Below are 21451 nucleotides of genomic sequence, written 5' to 3'. Positions count from 1 at the left end.
CCCGGTGCCCTCCACGGGACGTGGCGCGGCTGGCGCTCTAACCCGGTGGCCTCCACGGGACGTGGCGCGGCTGGCACTCTAACCCGGTGCCCTGCACGGGACGTGGCGTGGCTGGTGCTCTAACCGGGTGCCCTGTGTGGGACGTGGCGCGGCTGGCGTTCTAACCCGGTGCCCTGCGCGGGACGTGGCGCGGCTGGTGCTCTAACCGGGTGCCCTGCGCGGGACGTGGCGCGGCTGGCGCTCTAACCCGGTGGCCTCCACGGGACGTGGCGCGGCTGGCGCTCTAACCCGGTGGCCTCCACGGGACGTGGCGCGGCTGGGGCTCTAACCCGGTGCCCTGTGCGGGACGTGGCGCGGCTGGCGCTCTAACCCGGTGGCCTCCACGGGACGTGGCGCGGCTGGCGCTCTAACCCGGTGGCCTCCACGGGACGTGGCGCGGCTGGGGCTCTAACCCGGTGGCCTCCACGGGACGTGGCGCGGCTGGGGCTCTAACCCGGTGCCCTCCACGGGACGTGGCGCGGCTGGGGCTCTAACCCGGTGGCCTCCACGGGACGTGGCGCGGCTGGCGCTCTAACCCGGTGCCCTGAACGGGACGCGGGCACCACAGATGGTGCCCAGGAGTGTTTCCTGACCATCAGCCTGAACTTCAAGACCCAGAACGGGCAGTCCCGGGGTGGGGAGGGGCCGAGCCCCTACGCTGCCCTGCCCCGCTGGGACCTGCGAGCCCCTTAGGAACGGGCAGCCCCCGCCCCGCCCCCGCCCCAAACGAGCGCATTATCCCGGCGTGTGTCTCAGAGAGGAACCCCCTGCACCCCAGGCCCCGCCGAGCAGGAGTCTGGAGCCCCCAGGACACAGCTGCTCACAAGGCACCAACCGTGGGAGGCGGCCCCGGTGCCCGCGTGGGAGAACGCCAGGCGCCCACTGGCTTCGGGTGTTGTCGAATCCCCAGCCTGCAGGGGGCGCTCCAGAAAACAAGCCCCCCCACAGCCCCTGCGCTTCCGGAAGTCACCGCCACAGCCCCGCCCCGCCCAACATGGCCGCCGAGGTGGGCGGGGCCTCTGGCGGAAGTGACGCCACCGGGGCGGAAGTGACGCCACCGGGGCGGGAAGTCCCCTGACGCCTGCGGCGGGCGTGCAGCCCGGCGGCGGCTGCGGGCGGCGGGGCGCGGGATGCGGTGCGCGGGGCTGCTGCGGCTGCTGCGGCTGCTGCTGGCGGCCCAGGCGGCGGCGGCGTTCGAGCCCATCAGCGTGGGCATCGCCATCGGGGCCGTGTCGGCCCTCACCGGCTACCTGTCCTACACGGACTTCTACTGCCGCTTCGCCGAGTGCTGCCGCGAGGAGCAGCCGCTCAACGCCACGGGTACGCGGGGGCGGGCGGCGGGCGGCGTGGGAGGCCTTGGCCGCCGGCTGTCCGGGGGACCCCGCCCCAGGCTTCGCGGGGGCCGGGGTCTCGGCCCGCGCGGGTGTGAGCGCACCTCGGGGGACCCGGCCTGCGGTGGGTGTGAGCGCGCCCCGGGGGACCCCGCCCCAGGCTTGCCCGTGGGCCGGGGTCTCGGCCTGCAGTGGGCGCCCCGGGGACCCCGCCCCAGGCTTCCCGGGGGCCGGGGTCTCGGCCCGCGCTGGTGTGAGCGCGCCCCGGGGGACCCCGCCCCAGGCTTGCCCGCGCGGGTGTGAGCGCGCCCCGGGGACCCCGCCCCAGGCTTGCCCGCGCTGGTGTGAGCGCGCCCCGGGGACCCCGCCCCAGGCTTGCCCACGCGGGTGTGAGCGCGCCCCGGGGACCCCGCCCCAGGCTTGCCCGCGCGGGTGTGAGCGCGCCCCGGGGACCCCGCCCCAGGCTTGCCCGCGCGGGTGTGAGCGCGCCCCGGGGACCCCGCCCCAGGCTTGCCCGGGGCCGGGGTCTCTGGCTGCGGTGGGCGGCCCAGCCGCCTAGTCGCCCGCCCTGGTGTGCGCGCTGGCCGGCCCGGGGCTGTCTTTATTTTGTTTTTTGGTAACGAGTGCCGTCTCTCTCGCAGCCCTGCAGCGGGACTTGGAGAAGCTGTTCGGACAGCATCTGGCCACAGAAGTGATTCTGAAGGCGCTGACCGGCTTCAAGAACAACAGAAACCCCAAGAAGCCGCTGACCCTGTCCCTGCACGGCTGGGCCGGCACCGGCAAGAACTTTGTCAGCCAGATCGTGGCTGAGAATCTTCACCCCCGAGGCCTCAAGAGCAACTTTGTGCACCTGTTCGTGTCCACGCTGCACTTCCCTCACGAGCACAAGATAAAGCTGTACCAGGCAAGAGAACCCGCCGCCGCCGCCATTGGCCGCCCGGGCTGCCCGCTCCCCGCCGTTGGCCGCCAGGGCCGCCCACCGGCTGCTCTGCCTCCTGCCCCGCCGCCCGGGCCACCCCCGGCCTGCTCTGCCTCCTGCCCCGCCGCCCGGGCCGCCCCCAGCTCCCTCTGCCTCCTGCCCCGCCGCCCAGGCCGCTCCCCGCTCGCTCTGCCTCCTGCCCCGCCGCCCAGGCTGCCCCAGGCCACTCTGCCTCCTGCCCCACCGCCCAGGCCGCTCCCCGCTCGCTCTGCCTCCTGCCCCGCCACCCTGGCCGCCCCCGGCTCCCTCTGCCTCCTGCCCCGCCGCCCAGGCTGCCCCTGGCCACTCTGCCTCCTGCCCCACCGCCCAGGCCGCCCCCGCTCCCTCTGCCTCCTGCCCCGCCACCCAGGCCGCTCCCCGCTCGCTCTGCCTCCTGCCCCGCCGCCCTGGCCGCCCCCGGCTCCCTCTGCCTCCTGCCCGGGCCGCCCCCGGCCCGCTCTGCCCCCTGCCCCGCCGCCCGGGCCGCCCCCGGCTCCCTCTGCCTCCTGCCCCGCCGCCCGGGCCGCCCCCGGCTCCCTCTGCCTCCTGCCCCGCCGCCTGGGCCGCCCCCGGCCCGCTCTGCCTCCTGCCCCGCCGCCCGGGCCGCCCCCGGCCCGCTCTGCCTCCTGCTCCACCACCCTGGCCGCCCCCGGCCCGCTCTGCCTCCTGCCCCGCCGCCCGGGCCGCCCCCGGCCCGCTCTGCCCCCTGCCCCTCTCTCGCAGTGTGCATCCCCGCGGCTCCGTGGCCCTGCCGGTCACGACCTCCCCTCCCACTGTTGCTTTCTCCGGTGCAGAACTCCAGTGGGCGAGGGCCATCTGCGGAAACGCTGGCTTGCTGCTTGCAGTCTTTGTGATGGGCCGCAGGGCGGAGCAGGAAGGTGGACCCAGGTCTCCCAGCTGGAAGTGTACAGAGCAGCCGGCCCCGGCCTGCAGGGACGAGGGAGCGGGGTCCAGGGTGCTGGGGTCGGGTGGGGTGGGCCTGACCTGTTTGCTTTCCCGCCGTCTCTGCTATGTGTTGCCAGGTGCACTGGAGGAATTTTTCCCCTCCTGAATAGCATTTATTCTTTTTTTGTTTGTTTTTTTAAAGATTTATTTATTTATTTATTAGAAAGTCAGTTACACAGAGAGAAGAGAGGCAGAGAGAGAGAGAGAGAGAGAGAGAGAGGTCTTCTACCGATGGTTCACTCCTCAAATGGCTGCAACGGCTGGACGGAGCTGGGAGGAACCAAAGCCAGGAGCCGGGAACTCCATCCTGGTCTCCCACGCAGGTGCAGGGGCCCAAGCACTCGGGCCATCTTCTACTGCCTTCCCAGGCCATAGCAGAGAGCTGGATTGGAAGTGGAGCAGCTGGGACTCGAACCAGGGCCCATATGGGATGCTGGCGTGGCGGGCGGAGGCTTAGCCCACCATGCCACAGCGCCGGCCCCAGCACTTACTCTTTTTGTTCCTCCCATCCTTTTTTGAGATGTCGTTTGTGTGAGGTTGGTGAGGAAATTCTCACTTAAGTGGGCATTGGCCCTGACGGGGTTAATCTTCCTGTTGGGTGGGGACAGAGGGAAGAAATAGAAACTGACCGGGCCAGGAAGTGGAAGTGCAGGAGCGCCACTCGCGGAGGCTGGGTGTTGGCCTGCTCCTCAGATTCCTCGCAGACAGCTAGACGTCCATGGGGCAGAGAGGGTGTGTCTGCGGGCGCGTCACGGTCACGGCCGTGGGTGTCGGAGGCTGGAGGGCTTGTTGCCTGGGTGTCTGTCGAGAAAGCACTGGACGGCTGCTTTCCCGCCGTGTTGCCCGGCCGGCTCCCACGGCCGTGGTCTTGGGCACTGCGTGGGGTGAAGCCTCTGGGTTGCCGGCTGATCCCAGCAGGGGAACGTGGTCCGCGGGGAGGTGGAATCTGGGTGGTTCTCTGACTGTCAGACGGCAGGGCACTGAGAGAGTTTGTGGGAGACAGAATTACACAAGTTTATTTCTGGTGCAGAAGTATTTAGAACCCGGGCCTGGTTTCCCGTGGTGTGCGTTTTCCCCGGACTTCTGGAAGACCCCTCGTGTTTTCACCTTTGCAGCGAGGAGCCGACCCCCCTGCCAGCTCCCACTTGTGGATTCTAGACAAGGCCTGGGAAGCCGTTAGGGAGGCCTCTGTGAGAGCCCCGACCTGGGGCCTCCCGGGCAGGAGGAGGACCGGCACCCGTGCCCCTCCGCACACTACTTGCCTCTCTGCTTGGCCAGGACCAGCTGCAGAAGTGGATTCACGGGAACGTGAGCGCCTGTGCGAGCTCGGTCTTCATATTCGACGAGATGGATAAGCTGCACCCGGGCGTCATCGACGCCATCAAGCCGTTCCTGGACTACTACGAGCAGATCGACGGCGTGTCGTACCGCAAAGCCATCTTCATCTTCCTCAGGTCGGCCGGGCCCGCGAGCCCCTGATTCTTCCCTGGGCTGGGCCAGAGTGGGTGACGTCCGGCGACCGCCAGCATTTTGTTTACCAGCCTGACAAAAGGCACCTAACTCGCTTCGGGAAAAAGGACCTGAAGGCAGACTGGCGGGCGGGGAGATCGCCCATCCGCCAGCTCACGCCCCAAATGCTTGCAACAGCTGGGGCTGGGCCAGGCCGGAAGCCAGGGGCCTAGAACAGCATCCGGGTCTCCCACACGGTGGCAGGGAACCAAACGCTTGGGCCGTTGTCCGCTGCCTCCCAGGGTGCCTTAGGGAACTGGATCCAGAAGCAGGGCAGCCAGGACCAGAACCGGTGGATGAGAGATGCCCGCACGCGGCAGGTGGCCCGGCTTCTGTCATTTTCCTGTTGCCATATCAGCGTGGCCCAGAGAATGAGCTGCAGAAATGGTCGCTGATAAACGGACGACCTGACTGTGTGACAGTTGAGCGACCTGACTGTGGGTGACAGACGGGCGACCCGACTGTGTGTGGCTTCTGAGGGTTGTAAGAAACCATAGCAGGACCCAGCAAGTTCTGGAGAGACAGATTGTAGGTCCCTTGAGGGCAGGTGCCGGTATCTGTTTCTGTATGGTCCAGCAGTACCGGTATCTGTTTCTGTGTGGTCCAGTAGTGCCGGTATCTGTTTCTGTGTGGTCCAGTAGTGCCGGTATCTGTTTCTGTGTGGTCCAGTAGTGCCGGTATCTGTTTCTGTGTGGTCCAGTAGTGCCGGTATCTGTTTCTGTGTGGTCCAGTAGTGCCGGTATCTGTTTCTGTGTGGTCCAGTAGTACCGGTATCTGTTTCTGTGTGGTCCAGTAGTACCGGTATCTGTTTCTGTGTGGTCCAGTAGTACGTAGTAACTGTTCCTTGATAAGCACAGCCTTGGAACAGGGTCATTGCCCAGTGCAGCAAGGGGACTGACTTAATCTGTGAGATTGTTGTTTTTTTTTTTTTTAAGATTTATTTATTTATTTATCTGAAAGAGTTTCAGAGAGAGGTCTTCCACCTGCTAGTTCACTTCCCAAATGGCCGCAACGGCCAGACCTGGGCCAATCCGGAGCCAGGAGCCAGGAGCTTCTTCCAGGTCTCCCACGTGGGTGCAGGGGCCCAAACACTTGGGCCATCTTCTACTGCCTTCCTAGGTAAATTAGCAGGGAGCTGGATCAGAAGTGGAGCAGCTGGGACTCGAACAGGCGGCAGCGTTACCTGCCACGCCACAGTGCCGGCCCCTAATGCAGGTTTTAATCTGTGTCTCTGGCTCGCAGCAACGCTGGTGGCGACCTCATCACCAAGACGGCCCTGGACTTCTGGCGGGCGGGAAGGAAGCGCGAGGACATTCAGCTGAAGGACCTGGAGGCGGTGCTGTCCGTCGGGGTCTTCAACAACAAACACAGTGAGTCGGCCGGCGTGGGGCGGCCCCGGGCTCGGCCAGCAGGGGGCTCCCCAGGCTCCCCAGGGCCGCGTGGCCGCTGAAGTCAGGACTTCTGTTCCAGAAACCAGATGGGGGTCCAGCCGAGTGCTGGGTCCGGTGTGTCGCCCCCTTGGTGCCGAGGGGTAAAGGCCTAGAGTGTGCGCTGGCCCGGGATCAGGGTGGCCCAGGTGCCGTGGCCGGGACAGGCAGGAGACGCGCCGGGTCTCGTTTCGCAGGTGGCCTGTGGCGCAGTGGGCTGATAGACAGGAACCTCATTGACTACTTCGTCCCCTTCCTGCCCTTGGAGTACAAGCACGTGAAGATGTGCGTGCGGGCGGAGATGCGCGCCCGGGGCTACGCCGTGGACGAGGACATCGTGAGCAGAGTGGCCGAGGAGATGACCTTCTTCCCCAAGGACGAGAGGGTCTACTCGGACAAGGGCTGCAAGACGGTGCAGGCGCGCCTGGATTTCTACTGAGCCGCACCTTTGCCCGGCTCCTCCGGGTTTTGCACATTTGCACCTGCGGGCTCTGGGGACACGCCAGTGGAAGTTTCTAAGAGTTCGTTTTTGGAGAGACACTCACCTGTCTGGGATGCGGGTCAGTCTGCCACGTGACAGCTCGTGGACTGCCAGGATCTCCCGACACTTACCTGAGGTGGCGCGTGCGAGGCCCACGGCGGCCACGCCCCGGAAGCTGCTCTGTCTCGGGGCTCCTGGCCCGCTCTCCGCGGGAATTGGGGTTGGCAGCGCCGTAGACGGGGTGCTCCCTGCCTGGAAGGATGTCCGTTCCGAGCCCTCGGCTGGCGTGAGCTGGCTGCGTGTGGGGTGGGGGCGCCCCCGGGCCTCTGCAGCCGCCTGGGCAGACCGGGCGGCCCTCCGTGTGTCCCTTGCCCTGGCTGCTGACAGCCCCGGCCCTGGAGTTCCTGTGCCCGTCTCTCACTTGTGTCGGTCCCATCCTGCCTTGCACCGCATCTCCTGCGTGTCAGTCACTGGCGGGGTCCCTCCTCCCGGCCCCATACACCATCACCAGAGACAGACGGAGACCGCAGCCTTTCCACCTGAGTCCACGGCCCCCTGTCAGATCCCACGCGGTCGGCCACCGCCCCGCAGAGCCCCATGAAGTCGGCAGGAGCTGCGCACGCTGCGGGGTGGACACGGCTGGACAGGGCAGTTCGTGGGCAGATAAACCCCGTGGGTCCCAGGGATTGGCCCTGCTGGAGGCCGGGGAGGCCGGGTTTTAAGGATATATTTTTTTATGATGTTTTTACTTCATAGGGTGTTGCTTGTTTTAAAGCAGGGGGCGGGCGCAGAGCGGGACGAAGCTCATTCCTCTCTCAGGTGCTCGGTGTCCCCCGGGGTCACACCTGGAGTGGGAATGGGCAGAGGCCAGCCCCTGGGGGTGGTTGTGTGTGTGTGTGTGTGTGTGTGAGCATGTGTGAACGTGTGCACGCCCTGGTCCTGCAGCGTGTTTGTACGTGAGGGGCGACAGTGAATGTTTGGCGACACAGAAGTGCCTCGAGGTCCCACGCAGCGAGGTGAAGCTTACAGTGTTCAGGGCACGTTCTAGAACCGGAGCTGGGTTACATTTTTTGACCACCTTCTGGGAGCCTGGACGAGAGCAGGCACGACTTTGTGTTTACGATGACGCAATAAAGTCCACGTGGTGGCCACCTTTGACCGCTGTCGCTGATTCCTGACTTGGAAAGGCCCTCGGCGAGCACAGCCCCGCCCCAGCACCGCCGCCACCCCTTGCGAGGTGGGGACAAGGCCTTGAGCAGATTTCTTGAATGGGAAGTGACAAAGCTCCCGTCCGCCGGGTCGGATGTCACTAGCTAACTCTTCCCTTTGTTTACTTATTTGGTAGCAGCTTGAGCCTGGAAAACAGGCTGTCCAGCAGGGCGGGCACTGCCGGGGCCAGGGCCTGTGAGTTGGCAGTCTTTGCATCACAGAACCAATATTTACCCTGAAGACTATTATCCCCAAACAAACAGGATGGAGCTGCCTTAGGTGATGGGCAGTTGCATCAGAGATGGGCTTCTCTCTAACAAATGTGCTCCTACAATGAGTGGAGAGCGGCCGGTGCTGTGGCGTAGCGGGTAAAGCTGCTACCTGCAGCGCTGGCATCCCGTGTGGGCGCCAGTTCAGGTCCCAGCTGCTCCACTTCTGATCCAGCTCTCTGCTGTGGCCTGGGAAAGCAGCAGAAGGTGGCCCAAGTCCTTGGGCTCCTGCGCTTGTATGGGAGACCTGGAAGAAGCTCCTGGCTCCTGGCTTCCGATCAGCTCAGCTCCGGCTGTTGTGACCATTTGGGGAGTGAACCAGCGGATGGGAGACCTCTACCTCACCTCTGCCTCCCTCTAACTTTGCCTTTCAAATAAATAAAATCTTTAGAATAAAATGAGTGGAGGAAGCAGACTGAGATGCTGGGAAAATGATTCCTTGATGGTTTCCCTGAACCCAGCTCGCTGGACGCTTAGGCCCACGACTGGCTATGCTCACCAGGTCTCAGCGCGGCACTGAACTTGGCGGCTCTTCTCTTACAGGAAGTGGGTGAACCCAGGCCCGTCCGCAGGATTGAGAGGAGCTGACTTCCTGTGAAGTTTAAACCCCCTGCACCGGGGTTCCCCGCTCACTCCTGTCATCTCTCAGTTCAAGGGGCCCAAGTCGCAGGACACTGGCTTTGTAGGGCTGGTTCTCAGTTTCCACTCCATCCCGCAGTGCTTCGAAATGGGACCCCTGTGTCTCCAGCGAGGGTCTGCAAGGTGCAGTCTTTGCGTGATCGATAGGCCGACTCTCTGGCTGCTAGGGGTGGGACGGCAGGCCAGCTCCGGCTCAACGCCAAGAACTGCCTTGGAGACCCGGGATGTGCTGAAGAGGAGCCCAGTGGAACTACTGGCATCCTCTATCAGAGCGCAGGTTCAAGTCCCGGCTGCTCCACTTCCGGTCCAGCTCCCTGCTAATGCACTTGAGAAAGCAGCAGAAGATGACCCAAGTGCTTGGGCCCCTGCTGCCTGCGTGGGAGACCCAGATGGAGTTCCAGGGTCCTGGCTTCAGCCTGGCCAGCCCCAGCTGCTGTGGGCATCTGGGGAGTGAACCTTGTCAGTCAGGCACAGCAGTGTGTCTAAGACAAGGAGTGAGGGCCAGTGCTGTGGCGTAATGGGCTAGGCTGCTGCCTGCAGTGCTGGCATCCCATATGGGCGTGGTTTGAGTCCCGGCTGCTCTGTTTCTCATCCAACTCCTTGCTGATAATGTCTGGGAAAACAGTGTTGGGTGACCCAAGTCCTTGGGCCTTTGCACCCACATGAGAGGCCAGATGAAGCTCCTGGCTTCAGCCTGGCCAAGTCCTGGCCATTGCAACCATCTAGGGAGTGAAGCAGCGCATGGAAGAGTCCACATTCCAGCAGCTGCCTGGTCCTGCGTGGCACCGATGCCTGGGCTTGAGCTCCGTGGCACTGGACGGGGACACCAGTGCCGCCAGGTGAGGGGCTGCAGCGGTCCCAGCGGCCTCGGCCCTTGTGTTAGACTTCACCCGGATCCTGCTGGCTAGGCGCCGCTTCGAGCCCCAGCTCCCAAGGCCTGCAGTGGAACACAGCCGCGAATCACGTGCAGCGCTGTAAAGCCGTGGCCGCCGGCACGGGTGAGCGCTGTTCTCAGCTGAGCCCTCCCAGGTTCTGCTCCAACAGAGACGAGCGAAAAATGAGTTAAGACTTAAACAGCGTGGCAAGTGACCCCACCACGTTTTAGAAGCCGGGAGAGAGCAGAGGGCGTTGCTCGCTGGGGGAGCTCAGGAAGCAGGTGCCAAGCTGCCTGCACCTTGCTTTCCACTCTGGCTCCACACACGGCGGCTCAGGTGCCACGCGGGACGCTTACATCCGGTACCAGACTGCCCAGGACCGAGTCCCGGTTTTGCTCCCGACTCCAGCCTCCTGTGACGCAGACCCCAGGGAGCAGCAGTGGCTGCTGGGCCCCTGCCACCAGGTAGGAGACCCACATTGTGTCCTGGCTCTGGCATCTTTGGCCTGGCCCAGCCCTGGCTGTTGCAGGCATTTGGTCTGTGAGGCAGTGGATGGGAGATTCTGTATCTGCCTTTGCAATAAATAAATGCTCAGGTTCTGAGTAGTCACATGGTCCCAAGCCTGTCTGGTGCCCGAGTGACCCCCTGAAGTACCTTCCTTCTACCCAAACATTCACTACTCCCCATGGTAGAATGAGAAGGCCATGCCAAGATGGCCGCTGGCAAGGGAGCGCCAGTTACTCAGGAATGGCTTCGGAAACTCCCTGGGAACCCACCTGGCAACAGAGCCTGCCTGGCAACAGGCTGTGATTGGTTAGGGCATAGACCGCCCCTTGACCAGATTGGCTGCCTTGGCTATATAAGCTGCTGTACCCACAGAAATAAACGAGTCTGCGGGCTGCTGCCTCTGGCCTGCTTTCACCAACTCCCGGGGTCTGTGCGGTGACTCCGCCCCCACCGCGCGCCTCCTCTCAGAACAAATCCGCAGCAACAACTCCCACCAGCATTGGCTGTGGTCGCCCTGGGATGGAACTGGCCCCTGCTGAGCCTCTGTCTCCTATCATGCTGTCCCACAGGACAAACGCCATGGGCTGTGCTGTGTCACGATGTACATGACAATGACAGGAACTTAGGACACATGGCTGCTGTGGTGGTGCAGTGGGTTCCCCTGCCTATGACACCAGCATCTCTCGTGGTCACTGGTTTAAATCCTGGCTGCTAAGGGCCGGTGCTATGGTGTAGTACACTAAGCCTCTGCCTGTGGCGCCAGCATTCCAAATGGGCGCCGGTTTGAGTCCCGGCTGCTCCTCTTCCGATCCAGCTCTCCGCTATGGCCTGGGAAAGCAGGCACCTGTGTGGGTGACCCGGAAGAAGCTCCTGGCTCCTGATTGGCCCAGCTCCAGGTGGGGAGCAAACCAGCAGATGGAAGACCTCTCTCTCTCTCACCCCCTCAAATAAAATATTTTTAAAAATAAATAAATATGGGCCGGCGCCATGGCTTACTTGGTTAATCCTCTGCCTGTGGTGCCGGCATCCCGTATGGGCACCGGGTTCTGATCCTGGTTGCTCCTCTTCCAGTCCAGTTCTCTGCTGTGGCTCGGGAAGGCAGTGGAGGATGGCCCAAGTGCTCCCATATGGGAGACCAGGAGGAAGTGCCTGGCTCCTGGCTCGAATTGGCGCAGCGCCGACCGTAGCAGCCATTGGGGGGGGGTGAACCAACAGAAGGAAGACCTCTCTCTCTCTCTCTGTCTCTCTCTGTCTGTAACTGTCAAATAAATAGATAAATCAATCCTAGCTGTCCCACTTCTGACCCAGCTCCCTGTCAATACACCTGGGAACGTAGCAGAGGGTGGTCCAGGTTCTCGGGCCTCTGCACGCACGTGAAGACCTGGATGGAGTTCCAGGTTCCTGGCTTTGACCTGGCCCAGCCCCAGCCATTGTGACCATTTGGCGAGTGAACCAGCAGATGGGAGATCTCCCTGCCTCTGTCTCTCTCTCTGTAACTCCGTCTTTCAAATAAATTAATTAAAAAAAAAAAAAAAAGCCAACAGCTTACAATCTAAAAAAATTTCTCATAATGTTAAAAACCATTTTAAATAAAGTTATCACATTTTCAGTAAAACATTCATCCTTCCTTGAAACAGAAACACTTGAAATTAAAATATAATTTAAAAAAAATCATGATCGCTTGTGGGAGCTGGGCGCGAGGGCCTCGCGTCCATGTCCGCGGTCCCTGAGCGCGACGGCCTGCGGCTCAGAGCGGTGTAGACGACATTTGTCCGGTTCCTGGCGGGGGCAGGGCCGGGCCGGTGGGGGTGTTCCTCCTTCACTGGAAGCCGCGGCCCTGGCTCCTCAGCCGTCAGTCGTCGTAGTAGTAGTCTAACTTGGTGAACACAGTCTTGCAGCCCTTATCCGAGTAGACCCTCTCCTCCTTGGGGAAGAAGGTCATCTCCTCGGCCACTCTGCTCACGATGTCCTCGTCCACGGCGTAGCCCCGGGCGCGCATCTCCGCCCGGATGCACATCTTCACGTGCTTGTATTCCAGCGGCAGGAAGGGCACGAAGTAGTCGATGAGGTTGCGGTCGATCAGGCTGCTGTGCCAGAAGCCGCCTGGGAGGAGCAGAAAGGCGCTGTCCCCACCAACCCTCCGCCGTCCGTCTGTCCCGTGCGACACCCAGCTGCTGCTGTGCGCCCAGCGCCCGCCCCAGGGGGCTCACCTGCAGGGGGCTCACAGCCCAGGGGACCTGGGGGGTCCCACCGGGTGGAGAGGAGGCTCATAGCCCTGGGGGCCTGGGGGGTCCATGGGTGCAACCATCCACCGGGTGGAGAGGAGGCTCATAGCCCTGGGGGCCTGGGGGGTCCATGGGTGCAGCCATCCACCGGGTGGAGAGGAGGCTCATAGCCCTGGGGGTCTGGGGGGTCCATGGGTGCAGCCACCCACCGGGTGGAGAGGAGGCTCATAGCCCTGGGGGCCTGGGGGGTCCATGGGTGCAGCCATCCACCGGGTGGAGAGGAGGCTCATAGCCCTGGGGGCCTGGGGGGGTCCATGGGTGCAGCCATCCACCGGGTGGAGAGGAGGCTCATAGCCCTGGGGGCCTAGGGGGGTCCCACCGGGTGGAGAGGAGGCTCATAGCCCTGGGGGCCTAGGGGGGTCCCACCGGGTGGAGAGGAGGCTCATAGCCCTGGGGGCCTGGGGGGTCCATGGGTGCAGCCATCCACCGGGTGGAGAGGAGGCTCATAGCCCTGGGGGCCTGGGGGGTCCATGGGTGCAACCATCCACCGGGTGGAGAGGAGGCTCATAGCCCTGGGGGCCTGGGGGGTCCATGGGTGCAACCATCCACCGGGTGGAGAGGAGGATCATAGCCCTGGGGGCCTGGGGCCCAGCAGAGGCGGCCGGGAGGAAGCTGGTTCTCAGGCTGGCAGTTTCAAGACAATGAAAGGAGAAGGCGGGTTCCCAGGGAAGGGCTGGGCCGGCCACGCCCCTTCGTCCTGGGACCTGGGCCTCTGTCCGCTCACAGCAGTGGGAGGGGCCAGACGAGTGCACCTGGTGCCTCTGGGCAGGGGCCCTGCCATGTGTCCCCCTCCCACAGGGGCTGGCGCTGCACCTGCCCAGTCCCCCTCCAGGTTCCTGGAACCCTGACCCAACACTCGCTCCCTCCTTGTCGGCCACGGGACGCCCAGCACCGCACGGCTTTCTCCACCTGAGCCGTTTCGCTTCAGCTTCGCTGTGTAATTCCTCTGACTCTGCTCCCCCGAACACAACTGGTGCCGACAAAACGTGGGAGAGATCTGACACTGAGCGGTGAGGGCTGGGACGCTGCCCACCCCCTCCAGCTCACTGGAAGGCCTCCCGTGTGCAGACTCCCACTCGGCCCTGGGAAAGGGGCAGAGAGCCAGCCAGGCGTGGACGCTGCCCGCACGGGTCTCCCCTTCTGGGTGCAGACAGGGGACAAACCAGCGAATTCACAGGTTCAGGTGGTGCTGGGGGCACTGGAGAGTGGGCCAGGCAAGCAGTGTAGACACAGTGAGCAGCGAGGGCTGGCTGGGGAGGTGCCCCCCGGACGCAGTCTGAGTGACAAGGACCAGACCACGCCGAGACAGGAAGCTTCCGCCGAACAAGGGACCTGAGGGCTGGCGCTGTGGCGTGGCGGGTAAAGCCGAAGCCTGCAACGCTGGCATCCCAAACGGGCACCAGCCGGGCCCTGGCTGCTCCACTTCCGCTCCAGCTCCCAGGGAAAAGCAGTGGAAGGTGGCCCAGATGTCTGGGTCCCCGCACTTACGTGGGAGACCTGGATGAAACTCCTGGCTTTGGCCTGGCCCAGCCCTGGCCGTTGTGGCCATCTGAGGAGGGAACCAGTGGATGGAAGACCTCTCTGTCACCCTCCCTCTCTGTAACCCTTTCAAATAAATACTTAAATCTTTTAAAAAGTAACACCTAGGGGTCTCAGGCCCGTGGCTGCACAACCACCTACTGCCGATGCCCAAAGGGGCACCCCCAGCTCGCAGCCTCCCCGGAAAACCACAGCGGCCAACCTCCTGCTCGCGCCCCTGCCTGGAGGCCCTACACACCCTCTCGCGGCTGAGCCGACCCCGCGCCAGTGTCTCTTTCCAGCCGCTGAAGCCACACTCCTCCCCCACACAGCCCCGAGGGAGTCCTCACTTCAACCTCCAAGACCCCAGAATCCTAGCACCTCCCCCCACCCCGAGAGCTACCACGCCGGTCTCCTGGCCCGGCTGCCTTCGGTCTGCACACCCGGCAGCCGGCACAGCCCAGTGCCAGCCGAGCCACTGCCTGCTCAGAAGCCTCAGTGCCTCCCCCACCTGGAATCAAACCCAAGGCCTCCGTAACCTGCACCCCTGACCTTAGCCCTGCTCACCTCCACTTCCTGCCGGACCAGCTGCGACCCCTGGCCTGCGCCCACCGCAGGGCCTCGTCGGCCCACTCCCTCCACCCTCCCAGGGAGCTGTCCACTCAAATCCAGCTTATGCATGTCCCAGCACCCCCAGATCTATCCTTAGTTTCTTCTCCCCGCTGGGGGCAAGAAGAGAACACACACACACCTGTGTGTATGTGTGTGCGCACACATGTTATCTCCCACATCTGACAGGCTTTCCTGCCATTAAGATGTAAGCTGTGGTGTAGCGGGTAAAGCCGCTGCCTGCAGCGCCAGCATCCCTCATGGGCGCTGGTTCAAGTCCCAGCTGCTCCACTTCTGATCCAGCTCTCTGCTGTGGCCTGGGAAAGCAGTAGAAGATGGCCCAAGTCCTTAGGCCCCTGCACCCACGTGGGAGACCTGGAGGAAGCTCCTGGCTTCAGATCGGCACAGCTCCAGCTGTTGCAGCCATCTGGGGAGTGAACCAGCGGATGGGAAACCTCTCTTTCTCTGCCTCTGCCTCTCAAATAAATCTTAAAAAAAAAAAAAAAAAAAAAAATTGGCCGGCACCGTGGCTTAACAGGCTAATCCCCAGCCTTGCGGCGCCGGCACACCGGGTTCTAGTCCCAGTTGGGGCGCTGGATTCTATCCTGGTTGCCCCTCTTCCAGGCCAGCTCTCTGCTGTGGCCCGGGAAGGCAGTGGAGGATGGCCCAAGTGCTTGGGCCCTGAACCCCATGGGAGACCAGGATAGGCACCTGGCTCCTGCCATCGGATCAGCGTGGTGCGCCGGCCGTGGTGGCCATTGGAGGGTGAACCAACGGCAAAAAGGAAGACCTTTCTCTCTGTCTCTCTCTCTCACTATCCACTCTGCCTGTCAAAAAAAAAAAAGTGAGCTGGGTGAGGGCGGGAATGTGTTTCTCCCCACTGGCTGTGCTGCTGAACGTAGCAGGTGCTCAGTGAGCCTGGGGGTATCTGGCACCTGCCTGTGGCCGGAGCAGCAGCCCAGCCGGTCTGCCTGATTCCCAGGAGGGTCCCCCAGAGTGGCTTTGCAAGCTGGCACGGCGCGGGCTCTGGGCCACTGGCCTCCATCAGGGATGTGCGGGATTTAGTCTGAGTCGGCACCCGTCTGACGGTTCTCCACCTCCCGGGGTTCAAGGCCAAAGGTACGGATGACATTCATTAGAGAAGCAGCGAGCAACACAAGCTCCGGTTCTGGATTTGGAGACACGGGACAGGGCGCCCGTCTGCCCGAGCCTCAGCCTCACCTGCACACTAGGGATGGTCGTAGTTTTTCCCCAAGGTTACTGAATGGAGATGAGACAAAATAGACACGTGGGCAGTGCTGAGACAGTGGGGGCCCAGTGGTCACCTCCCCAACAGCCATCCTTGGTCGCCGTCTGCTCGGCTTCTACGAGAACTGGCAGCCGAAGAAATCGGCCAGTGCTTTGCAGGTTCCCACCACAACGCCGCTTCCGGGGCTGTGCCTCGCGCGTTGGAAGGGGCCGGGGCAGTGCTGGGCGGTGGACGGGAGGGGCCACTTACTGTTCTTGTTGTTGAAGACGGACACGGACAAGGCGTGCTCCATGTCCTTGAGCCTGATGTCCTCCCTCTGCCTTCCACGCCTCCAGAAATCTAAAGCCACGTCTGTGATCCTCTCTGCACCCGCATTGCTGTAAGACACGGCCAGCGGGTCACGGCTCTGCTCCCGGGGGCCCGGCCCCGGCCCGGCCAGCCCCGGCCCGGCCCTCACCTAAGGAATATGAAGATGGCCTTCTGATAGGAGACCTCGTCCACCACGTCGTAGTAGTCCAGGAAAGGCTTGATGGCGTCGATGAGGCCGGCGTGCATCTTGTCCATCTCATCGAATATGAAGATGGACCTCGCACAGGCACTCACGTTGCCTCGGATCCACTGCTGTAACTGATCCTGGGGTGCGGGGCAGAGGTCAGTGCCGGCTTCTCGGCGAAGGCTCGGACCCTCGGGCCAGCGCCCACCACCTGCGCTTCCTGGTGCCGTGCGCACGCTGCTCTGCTCAGAGCACTGCACACATGAGCCCTGTGGCTCCCTGAACACCCCCGTGGAGCAGGCGCCACCATACCCATTGGACAGATGAAGAAACCGAGGCCAACAAGAGCTTAGTCATCTTGCCCGAGACTGTAAAATGCGTGTGGCGGAGCCGGCTCTGAACCCACCCTGCCTGTTTCCCGAGCCCCACGCTTGGGTGGGGGAGTCCCGTGCTGTGAGCATCGCCCACATTACTGAGCAGTGAAGGCGTATCCCGGGCGCACCGGGGAAGGCAAGTGGGGAAGGAGAGCAAGAGCAGAGCAGCCTGGGGAAGGGGAGGGCGGGAGGGCCGGCGGCCGGCTCCCGTGGGCAGCGACACGCCGGGGCCTCTGCGACCCCATGCCTGACGCAGTGTTCCATGAGAACACACTTAGGGGCCTCCTGTAGGACAGGACCCCTTGAGGACGTCTGAGACCTGAGCGCTGGTTCTAAACAAGTGGGCGGTGCCCCCCGTGCCCCCCGCCCCGTGACAACAGGGCAATCTGCTGTCTGTCGTCTGGGGAAGATTCTGGAAGTTATGGCGTCAGTCTTGCCGCCTTTCAGTTTTTTTTTTTTTTGTTGTTGTTTTTTTTTGTGACAGGCAGAGTGGACAGTGAGAGAGAGAGACAGAGAGAAAGGTCTTCCTTTTGCCGTTGGTTCACCCTCCAATGGCCGCTGCGGCCGGTGCACCACGCTGATCTGAAGCCAGGAGCCAGGTGCTTCTCCTGGTCTCCCACGGGGTGCAGGGCCCAAGCACTTGGGCCATCCTCCACTGCACACCCGGGCCACAGCAGAGAGCTGGCCTGGAAGAGGGGCAACCAGGACAGAACCGGCGCCCCGACCGGGACTAGAACCCGGTGTGCTGGCGCCACAGGCGGAAGATTAGCCTAGTGAGCCGCGGCGCCGGCCTCCGCCTTTCAGTTTTGACCGGACCTCCGTGGCTCCGGTGACAGTGCTGCCTGGAAGCTAAGGCTGGCGGCAGCCGCCTGCCCCGGCCAAGAGGGCAGTCACTGCTGGAGCGGGGGATCCCTCAGATCTGCTCGGCCCCCACAGCCGCCTGCCCCGGCCAAGAGGGCAGTCACTGCTGGAGCGGGGGATCCCTCAGATCTGCTCGGCCCCCACAGCCGCCTGCCCCGGCCAAGAGGGCAGTCACTGCTGGAGTGGGGGATCCCTCAGATCTGCTCGGCCCCCACAGCCCAGGACGTCGCCTCTGTCACCCAGACTCCACGAGCGACAGGGGACACACGGTGCCCGCTCACCGCGAGCAGAGCACAGAGCACAGAGCTGGTCCCAGCGGCGCCCACACGGCCCCCCGGAGCCCACCACGGCGGTTACTGCTGCCTCCCCGCTGCTGGGGGACACTTGAGAGGCACAGGCAGGCCAGGACACCTGCCCGGAGTTGCCCAGGTGCAGCCGCAACTGGACCACGAGGACCAGCGCCGAACGCTCCCGGCTTTATCAGCGTGCCTGGGGCGGGGGGTCCGCTCACCCAGGCAGAATGAGTCCACACCAGTGAGCGCCGTCCTGCCCACACTGGGGTCTGCTGCCCGGCCCCTGAAAGGCTACAGTGAGCCTTTGCTTGAGGTTCGCGTGCCTGGCAGGGTGATGGGTGCGAAGCCTCCCACGCACCTGTGAGCTTCACGGAGCTCCGGGGAGGCAGGTGGGAGAGCAGGGAGTGTCCCGCCCAACCGGGCTGTTAATCAGTGACCTGCCCTGGGAACCCAGTTTGCAACAGTTAGGCTAAACAAACAGGTGCCTGCTTCCTCTTGGATGACATGAATGAGACCTGGGATCCCTCCAGGCACCGGGCCTCAACCCCTCTGCAGCTGCCACACCTTCCAAAGGGAAACTGAGCCAGGCGCCAGGCTGGGGCTCACTCCCCTCCACAGGGACTCCCCGCACCCCTGCCCACGCCAGGAGCGGGGCGCTTGCCTTGTACAGGGTGACGTTGGAGGCGTGGGGGAAGTGCAGTGTGGCCACGAACAGGTGAACATAATCACTGCTCAGGCCGCCCTCGTAAATGTTCTCCGCGATGATCTTGCTGACCAGGTTCTTGCCAGTGCCGGTCCAGCCGTGCAGGGAGAGGGTGAGTGGCTTCTTGGGCTTGGGGTTGCTCAGGAAGCCGGACACGGCGTTCAAGATGACCTTCTTGGCCAGATGCTGCCCGAACAGCTTGTTGTCCAGGTCCTGCTGCAGCGCTGGGGAAGACAGGGCCGCTGAGGGGCGGGGGCCGCAGCGGCCGCGAGAGCTCCTCCAGCATCTTGTGAAAGAGGGGGCAGCGCCCGAAGTCCTGCCTCTGCTGGTCCTGCCCAGCTCCTTGCTGGACACGTCCTGGCCCCGCGGCCCCGGGACCCCTGCTCGGTTCCTCCAGGCCCAGCGCCCGGCGGGGAGAGGACCCAGTCCGCCCAGCCCTGGTGCCCTGGCTCCGACCACGAAGGAGAAGGCCCGCGGAGCCGCCCACGGCCCCGTCGCGCCCTCCCCGCAGCTCGGCTCCCCCCGGCCTCCGCCCGCAGCCCTGGCCTGGGCGCCAGGCCCGTCCTGCAGCCGGAGCCTCGGCTGCCCGGGCCGGCCGGCCCCGGGGCCCCTGCTCACCCGGCTCCCTGCGGCCTGAACCCCGCCGCCCCCAGCCCCCACCCCGCCTACCCTCCCGGTTGAGGCTCCGCTTCTGGCCGCAGCACTCGGCGAACAGGCAGTAGAGGCGCGGGTAGGAGATGTAGCCGGTGAGGACGCCGGCCAGGGCCAGACCCAGGCTGATGGGCTCCACCGCCCGCACCACCGACGGCGCCAGCAGCAGCAGGCCCAGCGCGGCCCGGCCCAGCTTCATGCCCAGACCCGCGCCTCCCCGCGCGTTCCTGCGCTGACCACCGACCGGCGCTACCGCCAGACACGCTCTTCCGGTCCCACCCCGCCGCCGCCGCCATCTTTGTTCGGGGCGGGCTATGGCTGTCTCCGGTGTCCGCCATCTTTTTTAGGGGCAGCGCGGCTTCCTGCTTCCGGCAAGTGGGCTCCCAGACCTCGGTTTGGCTTTTGTATTTTTATAAGGATACGCAGTGTTTTTTTGTTTTTGTTTTTGTTTTCTCTTTTTTAAGGACAGTTTTGGACTTACAGAACATTGACGAGACAGTACGGAGAGACCCCATGAGCCACACCCCCACCGTTTCCCCTATGACTAAAATCTTCACACTGGTTTGCTGTAACTAGTATTTGGCTGTCAGCTGGTTCAGATCTCTACTTTCTCTGCTCCAGAACCCACCCCCCGTCTCGTTGCCACACTGCGGTTACCCTGATGCTTTCTTAGACTTCCCTTATTTCGATGGCCTTGGGTACTGGACAGCACTGGTCAAAGGTGTTGCAAGTTCTCCCTCTGTTGAAACCGGCACGGTGCCCGCTCTGACCAGGCTGGGGTGCGGGGGTCACGGGAGTGCAGCGATGTCTTCACCTGCCCACGTGTCCAGCACTGCCCACGTGACGGAGGCCATGGGGCTCCGGCTCTCCGGCCCTCTGCACTCCGGCCGGGTCCACCCCAGGGGCAGGAAGCTGCTCCACTCCTCGGGACAACAGCGCCGCAGAACTACCCAAGCTGCGCACGGCCGGCCTCTCCACTTATTCACTCAGTTATTACAGCGGCGTGGGCCCCCGGCTGCTGATTTCACACTCTGGGTTGTAATCCACTGCTGCATTGTTCCTCGGATTGTTCCGGTTTTGCTCACGGAAGTTTTCAGTTCCTTTGATGTATAACCAATGTATATATATAAACAAGGTATGCATTTTTAAAAGATTTTATTTATTTACTTGAGAAGCAGAGTAAGAGGGAGAGACAGAGAGGTCTTCCATCTGCTGGTTCACTCCCCAGATGGCCGCAGCTGAGCCAGTCCAAAGCCAGGAGCCAGGAGCTTTTTCCAGGTCTCCCATGTGGATGCAGGGGCCCAAGGACTTGGGCATCTTCTACTGCTTTCCCAGGCCACAGCAGAGAGCTGGATCGGAAGTGGAGCAGTCGGGAAAAAGACTGGGGCCCATATGGGACGCCCGCGCCCCAGGCAAAGGCTCAGCCTCCTGCGCCACAGCACCAGCCCCTATTGCTGCTATTAACCATTCTATTCATTTATTTAAATTTTTAAAACTTATTTTCATTTTATCTGACAGATAAGAGACCTTTCAGCCCCCAGTTTACTCCCCAAACACGTGCAGCAGCTGGGGTTGGTCCAGGCCAAAGCTGGGAGCCGGCAGCTCCATCCTGTCTCTCTCATGGGAGCAGGGGCCCACGCACACGGGCCATCTTCTGCTGTTTTCCTAGGTGACCTGGCATGAAGCTGTGTCCCAGGCGCAGCAGCTGGGCTATGAACTGGCACTCTGATGCTCACACCGCAAGCTGCCCCACAGCGCCTGGCCCCTTTCTCCATTTCATCGATGAGAAAACCAAGACTCAAGAGAAAGGAGATTTGCCAACGAACAAGGTTAGGAGCAGCGAGCAAGGGTCAGGTCTGGCCCGTGTACACCAAGCCTGCACAGCCGCAGGGCCTGCACTCAGCCAGTCCACAGGTCACCAGCCCGCTGCTTCCCAGAGAAGCACCTCAGCCAGCCGGTCGGAGCGTCTACGTCTTCTGAATTAGAGGAGGGAGCCGGCACTGTGGTGCAGAGGTTTGAGTCCCACCTCAATGCTAAATGCCCCTGGGAAAGCAGCAGATGGAGGCCCGAGTGCTGGGACCTGCACCCATGTGCGAGACCCACGGGAAGCTCCTGGCCCAGGCCTGGCCGTCGCAGCCATTTGGAGAATGAACTTCAGCTGGGACGATCTCGCTCGCTCTCTCTGCCTCTGGCTCTCCTTCTCTGTAATTATTTTTTTCAAATAAA

The 21451-nt window shown here is 63.1% G+C and overlaps 2 protein-coding genes across 3 annotated transcripts; one reads left to right on the top strand and one right to left on the bottom strand.

The window, feature by feature from the left end:
• Positions 1-1164: 1164 nt before the first annotated feature.
• Positions 1165-11718, top strand: TOR1B (torsin family 1 member B). 2 transcript variants are annotated; one of them, XM_062207389.1, is made up of 5 exons: positions 1165-1359; positions 2012-2274; positions 4552-4727; positions 6025-6152; positions 6407-7843. In XM_062207389.1, exons 1-5 carry the CDS (start codon positions 1170-1172, stop codon positions 6646-6648), a joined length of 999 nt encoding a protein of 332 aa, XP_062063373.1. In that variant the 5' UTR covers positions 1165-1169; the 3' UTR covers positions 6649-7843. The 2 variants fall into 2 exon arrangements, with proteins under 2 accessions (XP_062063373.1, XP_062063374.1); XM_062207390.1 differs by lacking the exons at positions 4552-4727; positions 6025-6152; positions 6407-7843 and adding an exon at positions 8712-11718.
• An 81-nt stretch (positions 11719-11799) lies between these two features.
• Positions 11800-19479, bottom strand: TOR1A (torsin family 1 member A). Its single transcript, XM_062207387.1, has 5 exons — positions 19244-19479; positions 18533-18798; positions 16308-16483; positions 16100-16227; positions 11800-12292 (listed from the first exon to the last, which is right to left on the bottom strand). Exons 1-5 carry the CDS (start codon positions 19422-19424, stop codon positions 12042-12044), a joined length of 1002 nt encoding a protein of 333 aa, XP_062063371.1. The 5' UTR covers positions 19425-19479; the 3' UTR covers positions 11800-12041.
• Between the last annotated feature and the right edge of the window lie 1972 nt (positions 19480-21451).

Source organism: Lepus europaeus, chromosome 12, assembly GCF_033115175.1.
Source record: "Lepus europaeus isolate LE1 chromosome 12, mLepTim1.pri, whole genome shotgun sequence".
Classification (NCBI taxonomy): Eukaryota; Metazoa; Chordata; class Mammalia; order Lagomorpha; family Leporidae; genus Lepus; species Lepus europaeus.
This window is presented reverse-complemented; position numbering and strand designations above follow the sequence as displayed.